This window comes from Typopeltis vanoorti, chromosome 4 (genome assembly GCF_054136105.1).
Source record: "Typopeltis vanoorti isolate ZY-2024b chromosome 4, IOZ_Tvanoo_1.0, whole genome shotgun sequence".
Lineage (NCBI taxonomy): Eukaryota > Metazoa > Arthropoda > Arachnida > Uropygi > Thelyphonidae > Typopeltis > Typopeltis vanoorti.
In genome coordinates, this window is record NC_143552.1 from 83808576 (window position 1) to 83826450 (window position 17875).

The 17875-nt window shown below is 34.5% G+C and overlaps 1 protein-coding gene across 1 annotated transcript in view; it reads left to right on the plus strand.

Annotated features, from left to right (window-relative positions):
* The window catches only part of LOC150107459 (F-box only protein 9), a 310233-nt gene that overhangs the window by 196161 nt on the left and 96197 nt on the right, over nt 1-17875 (plus strand). The window contains exon 11 of the mRNA XM_090392105.1: nt 16654-16770. Within this exon, the coding sequence (XP_090248231.1) occupies nt 16654-16770 (117 nt within the window). The remainder of the gene's footprint in view (nt 1-16653; nt 16771-17875) is intronic.

A 17875-nucleotide genomic window follows, 5' to 3' on the forward strand; every position in this document is an offset into this window, starting at 1 on the left:
CGACCTATTGCTCTAACCAGCTGTCTTTGTAAGACACTAGAAAAACTGAAGCAAGAACAAGATGTTCTTGCTTCAGAAATGCAGCTCTTATACAAGTTTATAAATGAACCAAATGGTCTAAAGTTGAATGATGCCAGACTTCTGATATTTAGAAAGCGACTATCTTCTCTCCAATACACAATGTGGGTAATATAGACATTGTTCAACTTTAGACCATTTGGTTCATTTAGAAACTTGTATAAGAGATACATTTCTGAAGCAAGAACATCTTGTTTCAGTTTTCTCTAACATGGAAAAACCTTATGATGCAGCCTAGAGATATGACATATTAAAAGACCTCTATAACCTGGTTTTCAAGGACACCTTCCTGTATTTATTAAAAACTTTCCGTCCAGGCGAACTTTGCAAGTTAGAGTGGGAAGTACACTATCTCGACCATATCAAGAACAGGGCGTTTCCCTAAGGCTCTGTCTTAAGTATGACACTTTTTGATATTAAAGTTAACTCAATCACTGAACAGCTTCCTCCCACTGTAGTCAGTGCTCTATATGTTGATGACTTCACAATTTACTGTCACTCTCATAACATGAGGGTAATTGAAAGACGACTTCAGCAAGCAATTGATCATATTTCTCTGTGGGCTCTTAGTAATGGGTTCAGATTTTCAACAGAAAAAAGTGTCTGTGTACATGCTGTCGAAATTCCATTCTTCACCCAGATCCTGAATTAAGAATGGGATGAGCTGTTATTCCAGTAGCTACAGAAGCCGAATTCTTGGGACTCATCTTTGACAGAAAACTTATATGTTCAAAGCTGGATTATGGGTCTCAAGTCTTATGGTTCTGCAAGACAGAGTAACCTGCGATTGTTAGATTCCATCCATCATCAAGGTATATGGATAGCTACTGGTACCTTTCACACGTCACCCACTCAAAGTCCTTATGTTGAAGCAAATGAACTGGCTTTATCACTTTGTTTGAAACAGTTGTCTCTTAATTATGCCATAAAGATAAAGTTTCTCCTAGATTATTCTACATGGACTAGTCTCTTTTCTCTGCATTGGGAAGCTCAATATCACACACTTCAGACTGCCATACGTCCTTTTGGTATGCATGTTAAAGAGACATGTGCATGTGCAAGCTTTTGGCATGAATGTTGACAACATTGCCTACACTGAACATAACAGCATCACTCCATGGCAGGTTTGCACTTCATCCTGCAATCTCTCACTTGGTCAGCTACAAAAGTCTCATACCCCATCATCTGTCTACCTGCAATTGTTTAATGCACACAGAGCAGCCCACTGATTTCTTGCCCATCTATACTGATGGTTAAAGAACTGATACCTCTGTTGGCTGTGCTGCTGTGTTTCCTGACATTATTATCTTCAACCAGATCCCACCTGATTGCAGCAATTATAAAGCAGAGTTGCATGCCATTCGACTTGCACTTGTGCATATAAAAGAAAACCACTACTACTACTTCTTCTTGAACCTTTTGGTTCTGTCCACTGCTGGACAAAGGTCTCCCCCATGATTTTCCAGACCTCTCCCATCTATCTCACTCCTGCAATTTGTTCCAGCTCATCCTTCCACCTTCTTCTCGGTCTTCCTCTTTGTCTTGCTCCATCCATTGGTCTCCACTCTGTTGTTTTTCTAGTCCATTTCCCATCACTTCATCTAGCAATATGGCCAGCCCATCTCCACTTAGCCTGTTTAATGTATTTTACAATATCCATGACACCTGTTTGAGATCTTATCCAGGTATTTATCTTCCTATCTCTTAATGTTATTTTTAGCATACTTCTCCCCATGCGATGTTGTGTTGTTCTCAGCTTTTTGTTTAGGGCTTCTGTTAAAGTCCATGTTTCTCCTTCGTATGTTAGGACAGTAAGTATGCACTGGTCGAAAGCTTTCCTTTTTAGACTCATAGGGATGTCACTTCTGAATATGTCTCTCATTTTCCCATAAACCATCCATTCAAGGTGAATTCTTTGTTCAATCTCTTTTCTTTGGCAATCCTTAAAGGATAACAATTGGCCCAAATATACATATGAAGTAACTTGTTCTATTTCATGGTTTTCAACTTTGACAGTTCTATGGTTTATGTATTTATTCATCATTATTTTTTTTTTTTCTCTATTTATTTTTAATCCAATTACTTTGGAAGCTTCATTTAGCTGATTTAGCCTTTCTTCTAGATCTTCAAGATGATATTAGGCTTTTCTCCATTTATGTTTATTCCTTTTGTTTCCCAATTAAGGCTTCTAAAGACTTCCTTTAATGCAGCTGTAAATAATTTGGGAGATATGGTGTCACCTTGCCAGATGCCTTTTTGTATTGGGAACTTTTCACTGTTTTTATATAATTTAATTACAGAAGTTGCATTATATGTTTTAGTGTTTCAATATATGGTTTCTCAGTTCCCTGGGTTTCAAGAGCTTTTAGTGTTGCAGATGTTTTAACTGAATCAAATGCTTTTTCAATGTCTATATAGGCCAAACATAAGGTTTATTGTATTCAGTTGATTTTTCAATTAGCTCTCTTAATGTGTGAATATGGTCCAAAGTATTGTAATTCTTTCTAAATCCAGCTTGTTCACAGGATTGCATTCCCTCTAGTTTAGATTTTATTCTATTATTTATAATTTTTGTGAAGACTTTATATATTGTGGGGGAGTAGGCTTATAGGTCTGTAGTTTTTAATTTCTTCCTTATTGCCCTTTTAAAAATTATTATTAGAAGTGAATTGTTCCAATTTTTTGGAATTTTTCTCTGTTTGAGGCATTTATTAAAGAGTTTAGTCAGCTGTTTGATGACAGGGCTTCCTCCCAGTTTTAAGAAGTCTACCATAATTCCATCTTCTCCTGGGGCCTTTCCATTCTTCATTTCCACTGTGATCTTACAAGTTGAGGTGCCATTTTCACTTCAACTTGTAAGATCTCAGAGGCATTGTGTTCTTCTTCACTTGAGTTATTCATAGATGATTCTTGGATGTCTTGGTCTTTGTGTTTTTGTCTTCATAGAGTTCAGTATAAAATTCCTGAATTTTATACTGAATTCACCATTTTTTCCTCTTACAGCAGCTATTTCCTTGGTTCCAACTGATAATGTTCGTCTTAGGACCTTCATATTACTATTGTTTTTTATTGCTTCTTTAATTTTCCTAGTATTATACGATCTAATTTTATGTTCCATCCTTTTATTTGATACGTATAGCTTTACAAATTTCCGCATATTCTATTTTATTGGTGTCATTCAAATCTCTTCATATCTTCTTCATCAGATCTAAGGTTCCTGTCTTAGTTTTTCCTCTCTTTGGTGCCTTTTTACACCTTCTATTTCTAGTGCACAATTCAAGATAGATTTTGTTAAGATTTCATTAGCATCATCGATGTAGTAGCTGTGTTTAACTTTTTTAGTTCATTTTTGAGTGATGATTCTCTATAACAGCTTTTATTGTGGTAGAGGGTTTGTAGATTCACTAAATTGCACTTTTTTCTTATGAGCTTATTCTGTTCCCATTTTTTGTTGATCCATACTTTTGCCCTTACTAGTTTGTGGTCACTTCCTGTATTAAATCTATTAAGCACTTCGGTATTATTTATTATATATCTTCTGTTGGAGATATATATCTCCAACATATATCTTCTATACAATTTATACAGACTCATTGAGCTCTTTACAGGCTATCTCCTCTCCTATGTATAATCCAAATCCAGTGCTGTATGAGGTGTTATAGCCATTGTACAAAATGAAATCCTTAATTTTGATGTTTAGTTGTGCTGGATTCCCAGCCACATTGGAATTAAGGGAATTGAGGCTGCAGCTGCTAAATCAGCTCATACTTTCTCCACATACTGTTAGACACTACCATGTACAGACTACAGACAGTTTATAATATCAAAGCTAATTACTCAATGACAGTCATCATTGACAAATTATATGACATTCATAGTGAAGAATTTATGGAGACACAGCACACATGCTAGAATAATTACTTTACTTATCATTAAGAAAGTGACATTCAACGTGTGAACCTCTGTTGAAGTCATCATCAGGAAAACATACATATGTACAGGATACAAGCTACATGACAATACACTACACAAAAGTAAGATGAATCTAAATGTTTGTTAATCATTTATCCTAGCTTGCCCTCTGGTGAAAGAAAAAAGAACTACATTAAACAATTTCTAAAGTCCTCGTATCGTAAAGTCCTATTGTATTGTATACGAGAAGACTTTAGAAATTGTTTAATGTAGTTCTGTTTTTTGTTTTCACTAGAGGTCAGGCAGTAAATAATTAACAAACATTTAGATTCATCTTTTGTATAGTGTAGTGTCATGTAGCTTGTATCCTGTACATATGTATGTTATCCTGATGATGACCTCAATATAGAGGTCAAATGTTACTTTCTTAATGATAAGTAAAGTAATTATTCTAACATGTGTGTTGTGTCTCCATAAATTCTTCTCTATGAATGCTGACCATCATGTAACCTTAAAAGAAATAATTATATGACATTAAGCTTGAAATTAAGCATTGGCATTCTATTCAACATATAAAGAGAAGAGAGAAAGTTGTTCTTGTTAGGCTCTGCATAGATCACAGTCATCTTACACATTCTTATTTACCGAGGATTCGTAACCCTCCCATGTGTGAAAAATGGTGGAGTGCCAGCACTTTACAGAAGAGAGAAATTAAATTTTTACCTATCTAGCTAAACCATCTACACTCAGACAGCTGCTAGCAGACTCAGGCAGATTGCATGATGTTTTAACTTTTTACAAAGGAATTAATTTGTACAAACACATTTGACTGTAATTTTGTTTATACATAGATACTGCATTGCTTAACTTAACTTTTGTAGATACACATTATTTACTAGTTTATTTTTTGACTAATTATATATTGCTGTAGCCTTTGGCCTTGTATATTTGTATAACCTTGTAATTTTGTTTATATGTAGATACCACATTGCTAAACTTAATTTTTATGCATGCATATTGTATAATAATTCCTTTTTTGACTATTTTATACTGCTGTAATAACATTTGTTGTAATTTTATCTATATGTAGATACTGCATTCCTTTGCTTTGTACATGCATTTTGTTTAACTTGCACTGCTGAATATTTATGTACTGCTGTAACTTTTGACTTGTATGTTGCTGTGACCTCTGCAGTAATTTTGATTATATGTAGATGCTGCATTGTGGAACTTAATTTTTGTACATGCATATTGTTTACAATTTTCTTTAACTATTTATATATAGCTGTAACCTTTACTATGGTGCACTATGCTCTTTGCTCTTTGTTGTTTTTCTGCCAAATAAACTATAAACCAAACCTCACTTCTCTACTCACATCCTCCTTATGCAGTTTCCAGGGATGGCCTCTTGTTCTATCCTCCTCTCTCATTCTATGAAAAATATTTTCCATATGAGCCTGATAACAACCTCTGACTAACTTATATATATCAATCACATCCTCCTCCTCCTATTCACAAGGATTTTCAATTTACATTCTCTCAATTTGCCCTTATACTCCACATTCCAAAGAATTCCACACTCCACTGACCACCTTTGTGAATCTTCTCTGGACCCTTTCTAACATAGCCTCATCACCGTGAAAACCCAGTGACCAAATAACCTCTTTATTTCTACACATCAGAGTCTTCTGCAATATTGCCATTATCTGATGTGACATTTTCACAGCTTGAATGTGGCCCCTAAATTTCAGATCTTTGTCCACCACCACTTCCAGATCTCTCATCCTCTACCTCCTTTAAAGTTTCCCCACCATATGTATTCTTTGCATCCCATTGTTGCTTACCAAATTTCAAAACCTTACACTTTGTAACATTGAACTGACAGTTCCACTTCCCTCCTTATTCATATAATCTATTTAAGTCCTCCTGTAAGGCCATAACATCTGCTTGACTCTCCATTGCCCTCCCCAATTATGCATAATCTGCAAACAGCTACATATCACCAGTTAGACCTATCCCAGTATCATTATTATCATCAATTCCTGACATGTACCCCAAGGGATATATAGGATATGATAGTACTACATGAAAAATGTACATCATTACTAACTTCCTATCTACAATTTCCTCCAAATCAATCTGTTATTACCTGTCAAGATTCCAACATCATCATATCTTATATTTCTATCTTCTAAGGCACTTTTTACTGTAGCAATCCACCTATATCTTGGTCTTCCTCTGGGTCTTTTTCCTGCCACCCTGGCAGAGAACACTTGTTTTGCTAACCTTTCCTCTCCCATTCTGTTTAAGTGACCATACCACCTGAGATTAGCTCTGCTAACACATTCCTGGATGCAAACAATGTCAAGTACTTTCCTAATATCCTCATTTTTAATATGATATTGCCATTGATGCCATCTGTTCACTCCCCTAATCTTTCTCAGGATTCTCATATCTGCTGTCTCTAGTCTTTGGTCAAGTGTTTTACTTCTAGCCCAGCTCTCAGAATCCATAAGTTAAAATTGGTTTGAACATTGTCCTATTAATATACAAATTGAACAACAATGGTCCGAAAACAAACTGACCCCTGTTGCACACCACTAGTGACTTTTCTCTTTCAGGATACTGCACCCTATATTCAACTTTCTGATACCTATCTAACAGCCAGTTGCCGATCCAACTCACGCACCTCCCTTGTTCAAGACATCTGTTGAGAATACTGCTGTTATCAACCCATTTCCGTATCCTAGTTCTTACCAATCTCTCTATAGTACCTTCACCACCACTCCAAGAGCCTCCATAGCTCAGTCAGTATAGACGAAGCCCTTTAGTCAGAAAACTGTAAGTTTTGTAGTTTTATTTAACTGTAAGAAAACCTTTATTTCTTTTTTCATTACTTTCTTAATCAGCTGGTCTCTTTCTCTTCCCACCTTTTTTTTTATTAAAAAAAAAAAAAAAAAAAAAAAAAATTGTATCCCCGCACTGCATCTTACCTATCAAATTTCTTAGATTGATTGAACTGTTCAAAAAGAGATTTCATTTGTCCTTTTTAAGTTACGTTGTTCCAGATGTTGTGAACAAATATATACGTTTTTATGTATATAAATTATATACAACTTCTAACTTTTTCAAAGGGAAAATTCCATTTTAGATATCTGCTCACTTTATGGAGAGCATTTATCATTCTCCCAGTTACTTTGAGTATGTACCAGCACTAAAATAGGAGGCTTGATGCATTCTGTTTCCTTCAATCTTAATTAATTTTGCTCTCCTTCAAGGAAGGAGAGCAAAATTAATCCTGGTATTCCTCATTTCTGCCAGTGACAGCTGTTCCAAAACTCTGTTTCAATTCAATGTGAAACTCAAGTGATGATTGCATAGTGTTTTTAGTTTGATCCTTAAGAGGTCCTTAAGTAGAGAAAAAAAAAGGTCGTAGGTATTTTTCTCACTATTTGTTTCACTACAATCTTCTTTTTTTTTTATTTCTTCATCAAATATTATATTTTGAATTTTACTTCAGTTTTTCTGCATCAATACGTTTCGCTTTATTCAAACTATATATACTTTTTCTTTATTAGTTTTCATTTACTTTTGCAAATGCCTTTGCAAAGCATGGTTACTATGCTATTATATCAGAAAACCAATTCAAAAATACGAAAATAACAATTTAAAAAAAAAAAAGAAGTTATATACCCAGAAGTATTATAATTTGATTGTTTTTAAATGACAAATATATATAAATTTCGAATTCAATGTACAAATGTCTAAAAATATAATGTGAGGTATCAAATTAAAGGGAATTTTAACCCGAACATCAATGTGGTGTTGGTCATGTCATTTGATGGAACCATGGGGTAGTTGTTCTAAATTTAAATTGTTCATTGCAATCAAAGGAAAGTTTATTGGAGTCAAAATGGATTTATAGTAGTTAAATACTGTAGCGAAGCACAGGTATATAACTACTATATACAAGCTAGTTTTGTTTTTACATAATCCAGAAACCCTGCTCTAGAGAACAAGCCACTTCAGGCCTTCAGTAAGCAGAGTAATAGTCTCACACTTCTTCTTTCACTACGCTTTATTCCCGCTTCCTATGCAGGGTTCGCGTGTTACTTAGATGCGACTTCTTGTTGGTACCACTCCCAACCGGTTGCCTAGCCTGCCACTGGGATACAGAGATATAAGGCTGTATACTGTACTGATGAATGTGATTCAGGAAGTGGATGAGATTTGGGATCTTGGGGTGATGGTAAACAGTGTACAAAAGTAAAGAGGGCACATTGCAAGTGTTGCAAAGACTACCAAGCATTGTATATATGCATACTTCTTATCATAGTACAGTGACATGTAGGGATAAGGTGGTGGTGGTGGTGCTTCTGTATAAGGCATTACTCAGACCACAAATAGACTATTTTGCTGAAATTTGGTTTCCTAGTTTTCATTGTGATGTGAAAACACTAAAGGATGAATAATCAAAATGATATCGGGGCTTTGGAGTGTTCGTCATGTAGAGTGGTTGATGCAATGTACATTACAGAGTTTGATGGAGATATATATATAAGAGTTAGTACACTTGAGGATGGGTGAGATAAGGATTTAGATAATCCAGAAATTCTGTGCTAGACACCAGATTTAGAATTATTTTTAAGCCACTTCAGACATCTTCAGATGTGTGTGTGTGTGTGTGTAATTACAGAATTAATACAGAAGGAATTATAAAAGGAGTGGACCTTAAGATGGGGAAGAGCGCAAAGCCATCCATGGAAGTTGTATAAAGATGTGGTAAAGAAGAGTGTGAGGAGTACTTTTTTTTACCTGAAGAGTTGTTTTGCGAGTGGAGTGCTTTGTTGGAGTATATTATGAATACAGGGAGTGTAAATGATTCCAAGGTTTAAAATGATATTCATGTTGCTAGTTAAGTGGGCCTCCTAGAATGAGTCTCCTGACTCCATGGAGGTTACCGTAATACGAGGGTCTGAAAAGTTCTCGGCCTCAACCATAGATAGCAACACTATCAGCAAGATATTTTTTTCCCTAAGTTGGTACATCTGTCATAAGCCTCCATGTGAAAATCCAAGTCATTCTATTAAGTAGTTTGTTTTATACAGCTGTCTGAAGCAAAAATGTTGTCTATATCCCTTGAAATGGATAAAATTGAGTATCGTGTGGTTATAAAATTCTTTATAAAAGAAGGTTTAACGCCAAAAGAAGTTCATTAAAGTTTATGGGTACTCTTCTTCTTTATTTTCGACAATTAAGAAATGGGTTGCTGAGTTTAAACTTGGCCATACCAGCCTTGAAGATGATCCACGTGAAGGACGTCCAAAAAGAGTAACAACACCAGAAATCATTGATCAAGTGCACGATACGGTATTGGATGACCGGTGAGTCAAAGTGCATGAAATTTCTGAGACTATAGGCATTTCAAAAGAACATTTAGGATATATATTGCATGTAGAATTGCAAATGATAAAGCTTTGCGCAAGATGGATGCTGCGCTTGCTCACAGCAGATCAAAAATCCACTCGCATGAAAACCTCTGAACAGTGCTTGGAGCATTTTAACAAGAATAAAACTGATTTTGGGCATCGATTTATTACTAGGGATGAGACTTGGACTCACCATTACACACTAGAATCCAAACAGCAGTCAAAACAGTGGAGAGAAGCCAGTTGTTCAGTGCCAAAGAAGACAAAGTCAGTTCCATCAACAGGAAAGGTCATGGCATTAATGTTTTGGGATGATGCTAAAAGCATTTTGTTTGTTAATTATCTTGAAAAGGGCAAAACAATAACTGTGGAATATTATTCCAATCTTTTAACGAGACTAGACAAAAATATTCATGAGAAAAAACCCAGTTTGCAGAAGAAAAAAATCGTCTTTCATCAGGACAGTGCACCTGCCCACAAAAGTGTTTCGGCAATGGGAAAATTAAGGGATCTGCACTATGAATTGTTGGAACATCCACCCTATTCCCCAGATTTAGCTTCCTCTGACTTCTATCTCTTCCCAAAACTAAAACTCTTCCTCGCTTGTCAGTGTTTTTCTTCGAATCAAGAGGTGATTGCAGCTGTAGAGGGGTATTTTGCAGATCTTACTGAGAACCACTACAGGGATGGCGCTTGAGCATCGCTGAAATAAATGTATTAGTCTCAAGGGAAATAATTTTGAAAATATAAATTCGTTTTTTCATTGTTAGGCCAAAAACTCTTGAGATCACTCTCATAATAATAATAAATTATGTAACATTCTTGGTTATGAATGTGTGTACGTGTGCATGTTTTTGCTGGCTTCACTTTTTTTAGATTTTTTTTTTTAAAGTTTTTTAGAAACTTTTTTTTAAAAATCATTTGTCACCTTACTAATTTTATTTATTTTCTCATTTTTTTGTCAGTTTCTGGAAGTTTTTTCACTTGGCTATGCTACGAATTATATATTTGGTTTAATCCTTTATCCAAGTGTAAGCAAACAAAGTTTGCCCTGTAGTATTTTCAGGACCGGGGCAACATTTGGTTTAATCCTTTATCCAAGTGTAAGCAAACAAAGTTTGCCCTGTAGTATTTTCAGGACCGGGGCAACATTTGGTTTAATCCTTTATCCAAGTGTAAGCAAACACAATGTTTGCTTACACTTGGATAAAGGATTAAACCAAATATATAATTAGTAGCATAGCCAAGTGAAAAAACTTCCATCAACTATCTCTAATTCAGAGAACTTTAATAATAAGGTGTTGACACTTTTTGGCAACTGGTATATGGTGATATGACTTCTGCATTACTTCCACCTTAGTATCACCACCTCAAGGTCTGGCTCCCACTGACGAGACCTCGATAAAGGTCGAAACCGGTGTGGGTATTGACTCTTTTCATAATGCATAGTATTATACATACCCATAAGGATATGTGCTTTGCATTGTGGGATACTAAGGCAGGTGATCAGAACTTATAACACCTTTACCACGAGTTGCCACAGTCCTGAAAATACTTCATGTTCAAACTTTGTTTGCTTACACTTGGATAAAGGATTAAACCAAATATATAATTGGTAATGTCAGTTTCATCTATAAAAGGTTGGAAACCTGTAACAGTTAGTATACTTGAGGATGGGTGAGATAAGGATTTAGATAATCCAGAAATCCACTGGTAGACACCAGATTTAGAATTATTTTTAAGCCACTTCAGACATTGTCAATAAGCAGCGTAGTGATTTTACAACTCTGGGTGACAGACAGTTATCTGCTATTTAATATGTGTTGGTATATATTGCAGAGTCAAGCAGAACGTTTAGGATGGAAAGCAGGGCTCCGTTGTAAAATCAGCGTAATGATTTTACAACTCTGGGTGATGATGGACAGTTAATTTGCTATTTAATGTGTGTTGATATATATTGCAGAGTCAAACAGAACTTTTAAGATAATGTTACAAGCAGGGCTCCAGGAAATCCACTCACCACAGCGAGTAAACAAAGGCAAGTGGCAAGTGAATTTTCGGCCTCCTTCTAAATGCATTCAATATCTATCTCTATCTATCTATATATATATATTTTGCATAATTTACACTTTTTTTTTCTTTTCTTAAAATATCTCATTCACTGTCAAGTTATTTTGATCATGGGTGACTGGCAATGAATTCATTAGAGAAGTTTTATTTCCCAGAGAGTTGGAAATAAAACATCTGTATCTGAAATAGTTAATTCGAACATTGCAGCATTCTCTTTTGAAAAATCACTGAAACAGTTGCAATTTTAGTTTCCAGTTCTCTAAGACATAATATAAACCACTTGTCTTCACTTTCTTCCCTCCTTTATCACCTTTAAGGTTCAGAACTTTAGTTTTCTTTTTATACGAAAGACTGTTCATAGTAATTAAAAACTCAACATGATGGATCTCCCCCCCATCAGTTGTTCTGTCATCATTGTTGTAACATAATAATTGATAACTTCGAAACATTTTTCTTTCTATATGAAAGACTTCATGGATATCTGCTTTTGAGTTCCAAAAATCTCATTTTTCTAACAGCAATATTATAGTGTTGCCTTCACTCCATGCATGCTTCACTGTGCTACATGCTTCTGGTTTTCGTTTCAGTTATGAAGTGAAAAAAATGAGTTTGACTTGAAAACAGTCAATCTTGCACACTTCAAGCGTGTGAAAAAAAATATATAAGTTTTTCATATCATATATACATTTAAATTAAATTGCAGTTATCATTTCCAATAAATAAATTTTTAATCAAATCAATGCATTCATTTCGTTTAATATTAAACTTACACATATATACAGTGTGCACAACTTATGTAATAGACAATCTATTATTTAAAAAAATTATTAAAGTACTTTTCTTACAATATAATTTCATCAACAAAACAAATCAATAATTATAAACACAAAAAATTAAAATTAGTACAATCTAATTAAATACTGCAGTACATCTATATTGTCTTATTCTTCAAACATCTTTACCTCTTAAGTAGGTGTGCAATTGTAATATAGTATTGTCCTAAGCTGATTTTCACAGCTCACAACATGAATTAGCTTTGTGTAATTAAATGTGTGAAAATATTGCATAACACAGATTCTTTTTAATACTGTTATTTAAAAAATACAATTTTCTTTTAAAGACAGGTCAAAGACCAAATCATATGACTGAGTGCATTGTGAAAAGTGAGTCTGCCTTCATATTGAGTGCTACCTACTTTCTTGCTTTCGTGAATTTTATTATTTGTCTATCCTGTTGAATTATTGTTCATGGATTATAAATACATCCTTCATTATAAACAAAAGAAAACAAACTGAGCTGTGATAAGCTGTGTTATAGCATACATTTTAAGTCCATCTTCAGGAAAGCTATTTCTGTATATTTACTGATAATGTATAATGAGAATTAAAGAATGTATTATTTTGCTTTTTTCAACATATAACTTTTAGTGTTTTTTTTTTTAGCATCACCAATAACAATATTTATATTAAGTAGACCTTCATTAAGTAAACTTTTTTTCTGTCTAGTAGATTTAAGTTGTATTTCTGTAGCCCTGGTTATAAGCATGTAATTTTGTTTTTTTAAAAAGTATCTTTGCTTTATTCTTAGGATACCTGTAAGTATAAGAGTTTACTGACATTTAACTATATCTTTAGCTGGTTAAAATGGCTAGCTTAAAACTCACAAACTGTTTATATGATACAAATGCATGTAACATTTGGTTTATTCATTTATGAAGGGGAAATCCTGTAATCTCTGCTTAACAACTTCTAATATAGCTTTCTGAAAAAAGGCATAAAGTTCCTCCTGTTACAGATGGAATTTAAACTGCAGAGATCTCATTTATATGATCCTCAACTAACCATAACATTATTTAACCAGTGCTTGAATCTTTGAGCATATCAGTTGATTAGAAAGCACTATTTAACTCATGATGAATTAAAGGCTCAAGCTAGCTTTATATAGGCACTTGAAAGACACACACACACACAAAAAAAAAAAAAAAAACAAAGGTAAGAAGAAGATAAGAAATGAAATCAAAAAGGAAAAAAGGTGAGGAGAATGAGAAATAATAGTGATTCAAAAATAGCTTTTGAAAAGTGTAGCTTCCCATGTAATCATGAAAAGCTCTACTCGGAGATCCCTCCCCACTGAAATCTTCCTTTTATGTTAGCAAATTCCTAAGTCCAATTAATAGTTAATTTGGTTTAATCTCTTATATTTATTGAGTGTTCAGTAACATGAAACATTTTCTAGAGGTTTTTAATTATGAAGTTGAGATAATAGAATTTTTTTTATAGTAAACAAATTCAGTGAATATGATCCGATAACATTGGTCTAGTAAATAAATAACCTTTATAAAGTTTTTTACTGAGTCTTTTGCTTTTATGGGAGCTTTGTAGCTCACTCAGTAGATATCAGTAATGCCCTATGGTTGGAAAGACCTGTATTCGAATCCTTTCTAGGATATGATAAATGCTTTTCAGCTGAAGTTGAGTTAGCCAGTCTCATACAGAGATGGGAGCTAACTTACTGGCTAGCTTTTTCATCTTGCACAACAGGCAAACCACCAGAACACTTGCAACTAACAGACATGATATGTTGGGTTTATAGCCTTGTTGCTTAGTCCATAATCCCAAATAATAACAGCAGCTTTAATGATTTATGAATAAAGCAGAATTCCTATGTATTGGACATGGTCAACAACATCAGGTGCAGCTCAGCTTCAAACTTATTAAAATAGTTGCTTATTCTCATTCATCATCTAACATTGTTCTTTGGAACAGTTTTCCTTCCACATTGTATTTCTTACTCCCCCCAGCTGTTCAAAAAATAAATGAACTGCTTCCTTCTCTTTCCATAACCATGGCCCATGCATGCCACATGGTATGTGGATTGTATAACTTCTTGTTTTGTGTGGTCGATATAAAAAGTGTATACGTGTGTGTGAAATGTTATATATTGTGGTTGGAACTACCTGCAGGAAGTGGATAAGATTTGGAATGTGTGGTGGTGGGGGGGGGAGGGGGGCTGATAACCAACACCTAAAGTTTATGTATACATTGCAAGAGGGTGAAGACCATAGAGTGTTGCTGTTACAATAAAGAAGATACAAGTGAGATAAGGAGAGAGAGGTACCACTATGTAAGGCCTTAACAGTCCTGCATCTGGACACTGTTGTGTGTAAATTTGTTTCTGCAGCAATGAGGAAACTATAGACTATTCAGAGATGATTAATTATGGCATTATCATGGTTTAGGAATGTTAGTTATGAAAAGAGGTTAAGAAATGTAAATTGCAGAGCTTGATGTATGTTCTATAGACCTTTCAGTTGGTGAAAGGGTTTTACCATTTTAATATGGTTTTCATAGGGTGGAGGAGAATGAGTGGTCATTCCTAGAAGTTGTATAAGAGTGTCATGAGCAAGAGAATGAGGAGCAGATATTTTTACGTGTAGAATGGTGAATTAGCAAAATGAGTGAATGAAGAGTGTGATTGAGTTTAAGGAATGATATGCAAGATGTGTTCCTGGTTAGATGTAGCCTTTCTGATTAGATTGCTTGACTCCATGAAGTTCTGATGATAATAGTGTGTGTGTGTGTGTGTGTACAAACACACCCATATACACACATACAATCATTTCTCGACTTACAACGTATGCAACTTATGATTGTCATCCCATTAATGCATTCATTGAATAATAGCTCACTCTGCAACCCATGGACCATTGTGTTATTGTTGTCTTTACAGAATATTATTTAAGAAATAGTTTTACCCAGGCTACTGATGAGGGTGAAAAAACCCCTAGAGACTGTTGGAAGAAATACAATATCTTGCACTACAAAAAATGTAGATGCAACATAGAGTGAAGCAACAGTATATTGGTGTTTGGAAGAAACTGCAAAAAATATATACATTCGCAAAATTCAACAATGACAAAGTCTTACAAGAGATTGAAGCAATGTATTGTGCTCCTAGTTAACAAGGGAGTTGTAGGGTGACATTGTAGATGAAGAGCATTTGTTGGAAGCTGTGGGAGAAGTGCTCTCAAACAAAGACCTTATAGAGCTAAAAGCACGAAGAGAAAAGAAAAAAAACAAGAAGAGGAAACTGAGTCTTTTAAAAAGTGTCCACTGAAAAAATTGTAGAAGCATTTGCCTGTGCCCATAAGGCAGTTCAGTTGTTTGAGGAAATGGATCTCAGAAATGCAGAGAAATTTATGCAGAAAAGAAAAGAAAACCTGTGCAAAGTTGGTGGTAATTCACAACTTTTTTTAAGAAACCTATTCTTGCTATCACCTCATCCCCTGAAGATGAGCCTAGACCTTCCACAAGTTATGCATCTTTTGAACCAACCTGAAAAATGCTTAGCTGCAGTTCTTGAATTTGAACAATTTGTTGCTGATTACCTGGCCTCCCCTGGCTGTTCTGATGAATCATGTTAATAAAGTAATATAGCCAGCTGGAAACACATGCAGTAGCTTTGAAGAATTACTCTTGCTGTATGTGTTTCCATATGATTATCTGTGTTATTGTGATTGTCTGTGAAAATACCAGTGGTCGTAGTGGTGGGCGGTAATGACGTTGGTATAGATGATGATGATAGTTCGGTTCGTTGTAGTTGATGGATTGAGTGGTGAAGACAGAGAGTTGTAGAGTAGGTGCCCTCTCTCGATGAGTCCCTTGGACTCTCTTGGAGATATTCTAATAATAATAATTATTATTATTTTGCTGATAAAAGCACTGAAGTGCTGTACATTCATGCTTCATTATTTATTACAGTACAGTGCTATATGCAGAAATTTTGTTTTACTTTGTACATTTATTTATAATTTCATTTTAAAGCAAGAGGAAAATTGGTTAAGAAATATGACCTAACAGACTTACACAGTTCATCATTCAGGCATATTAATTGTTAACATATGCACGATTGTTAACAGTATGTTAACAATCACTGTATGAACCTTATGGTTCATATAGCGATTTCTGACTTACAGTCTTTTCAGCTTATGACAGGATTGTCAGAACAGAACCCTGTTATGAGTCAAGCACTGACTGTATTTGAATTTTCTGTTTAGTAAAAAATGCATTTCTAGCCTTCTGTTTTGTAGTTCATTCCTGAATATGTGTTTCTAAAATTCAATCAAATTATCAGAAGCTAATAAAAAAGTATTTTATTTTATTAGGAGCCTATATCAGTAAAACAACTTATGTTAGATATGGAGAACCATCATTTCAGGATACCAATTACAGACCTTGTTACTTGGTTGAATATTTTCGATATCTGCGCTTTTTTCCAGAAGGTAACTGAAATGCTTTTGCTTTGTAATTATTGTTGTTATAATTTTTTCTTGCATTATTGTTACTTTTTGTTTAAGAAATAGTTAAAGGAAGTTACATTTATCTTTGAAATTATCATTTCAAAGATAAAATGATTATATTTATGGATATATGAATATAACTGAATGTACACTCTCAAAGAGTGCAGGATATATTGATAATCCAACAGACTTCATTATTGGGTTTCTGTCAGTGAATTTTATTCATATGTTTGCAATTTAATCAATTGTTATATTTCTACATTTCAAAAATCAAGTGCATTCTCTTCTGGTGTATATTCATTAATTCATTCATTCTCTTTGAATTTCTTCCCTTCCATTTTTACTTCGGGTACATGTTTTGCTAATGTGTTCATATTATCATAGATTAACTTTACTTCTGCATCTTAAATATTAACAATTCTCTTTTCTTTCTATATTTGTTTTTAATATGGTCCTGTCATTGGTGTCATGTGTTTACACTTGTATAATTTTCTGCTGTGTTGATGTTTAGTAGAAAAAACAGATGCCGAAAGCTAATAATTAACTAACTGAATTTATTTAGTGAATTTAGCTTAATCATCAAAGCTTCTTCATGGGCACGAAGATATATATTTAACATAAGCATGACAAGCACACTGGTAGGAAAGCAAACACAAAGATTGTAACTGTGGGCTCCTACAGTCCTAACTGGCACCCTCTATTGTGTGGTGGTGGTGGACACTTGTCGATGGTCTCAAAATGAAGGTCTCCCAGATTTTTGGCAATATGATACAGCCAAATTTGTTTAAGTTTTGGAAATGTAGTTCTGTAGCAGATTCCAGAAATAGTCTCACTCTGATTTAAATCTGTTTCTATATGGAAGAGAGGTTTATTCCACTAGATTTGGTGATCCATATCCATAGCATGGTTTGCATAACCATGCTATGGTTATGCAAACCATGAATAACTTTAGTGTAGATGAACCTATTTTCTGTGTTCTTCTTGACAGATATTGGCAGTTCTTCCTTTTGTCTAAAGTTAAGCTTGCGGTAGCAAGGGATGTCGTAGATCCTAGCATGGTCAAATGGTGGAGAGCGTCTTTATGTGA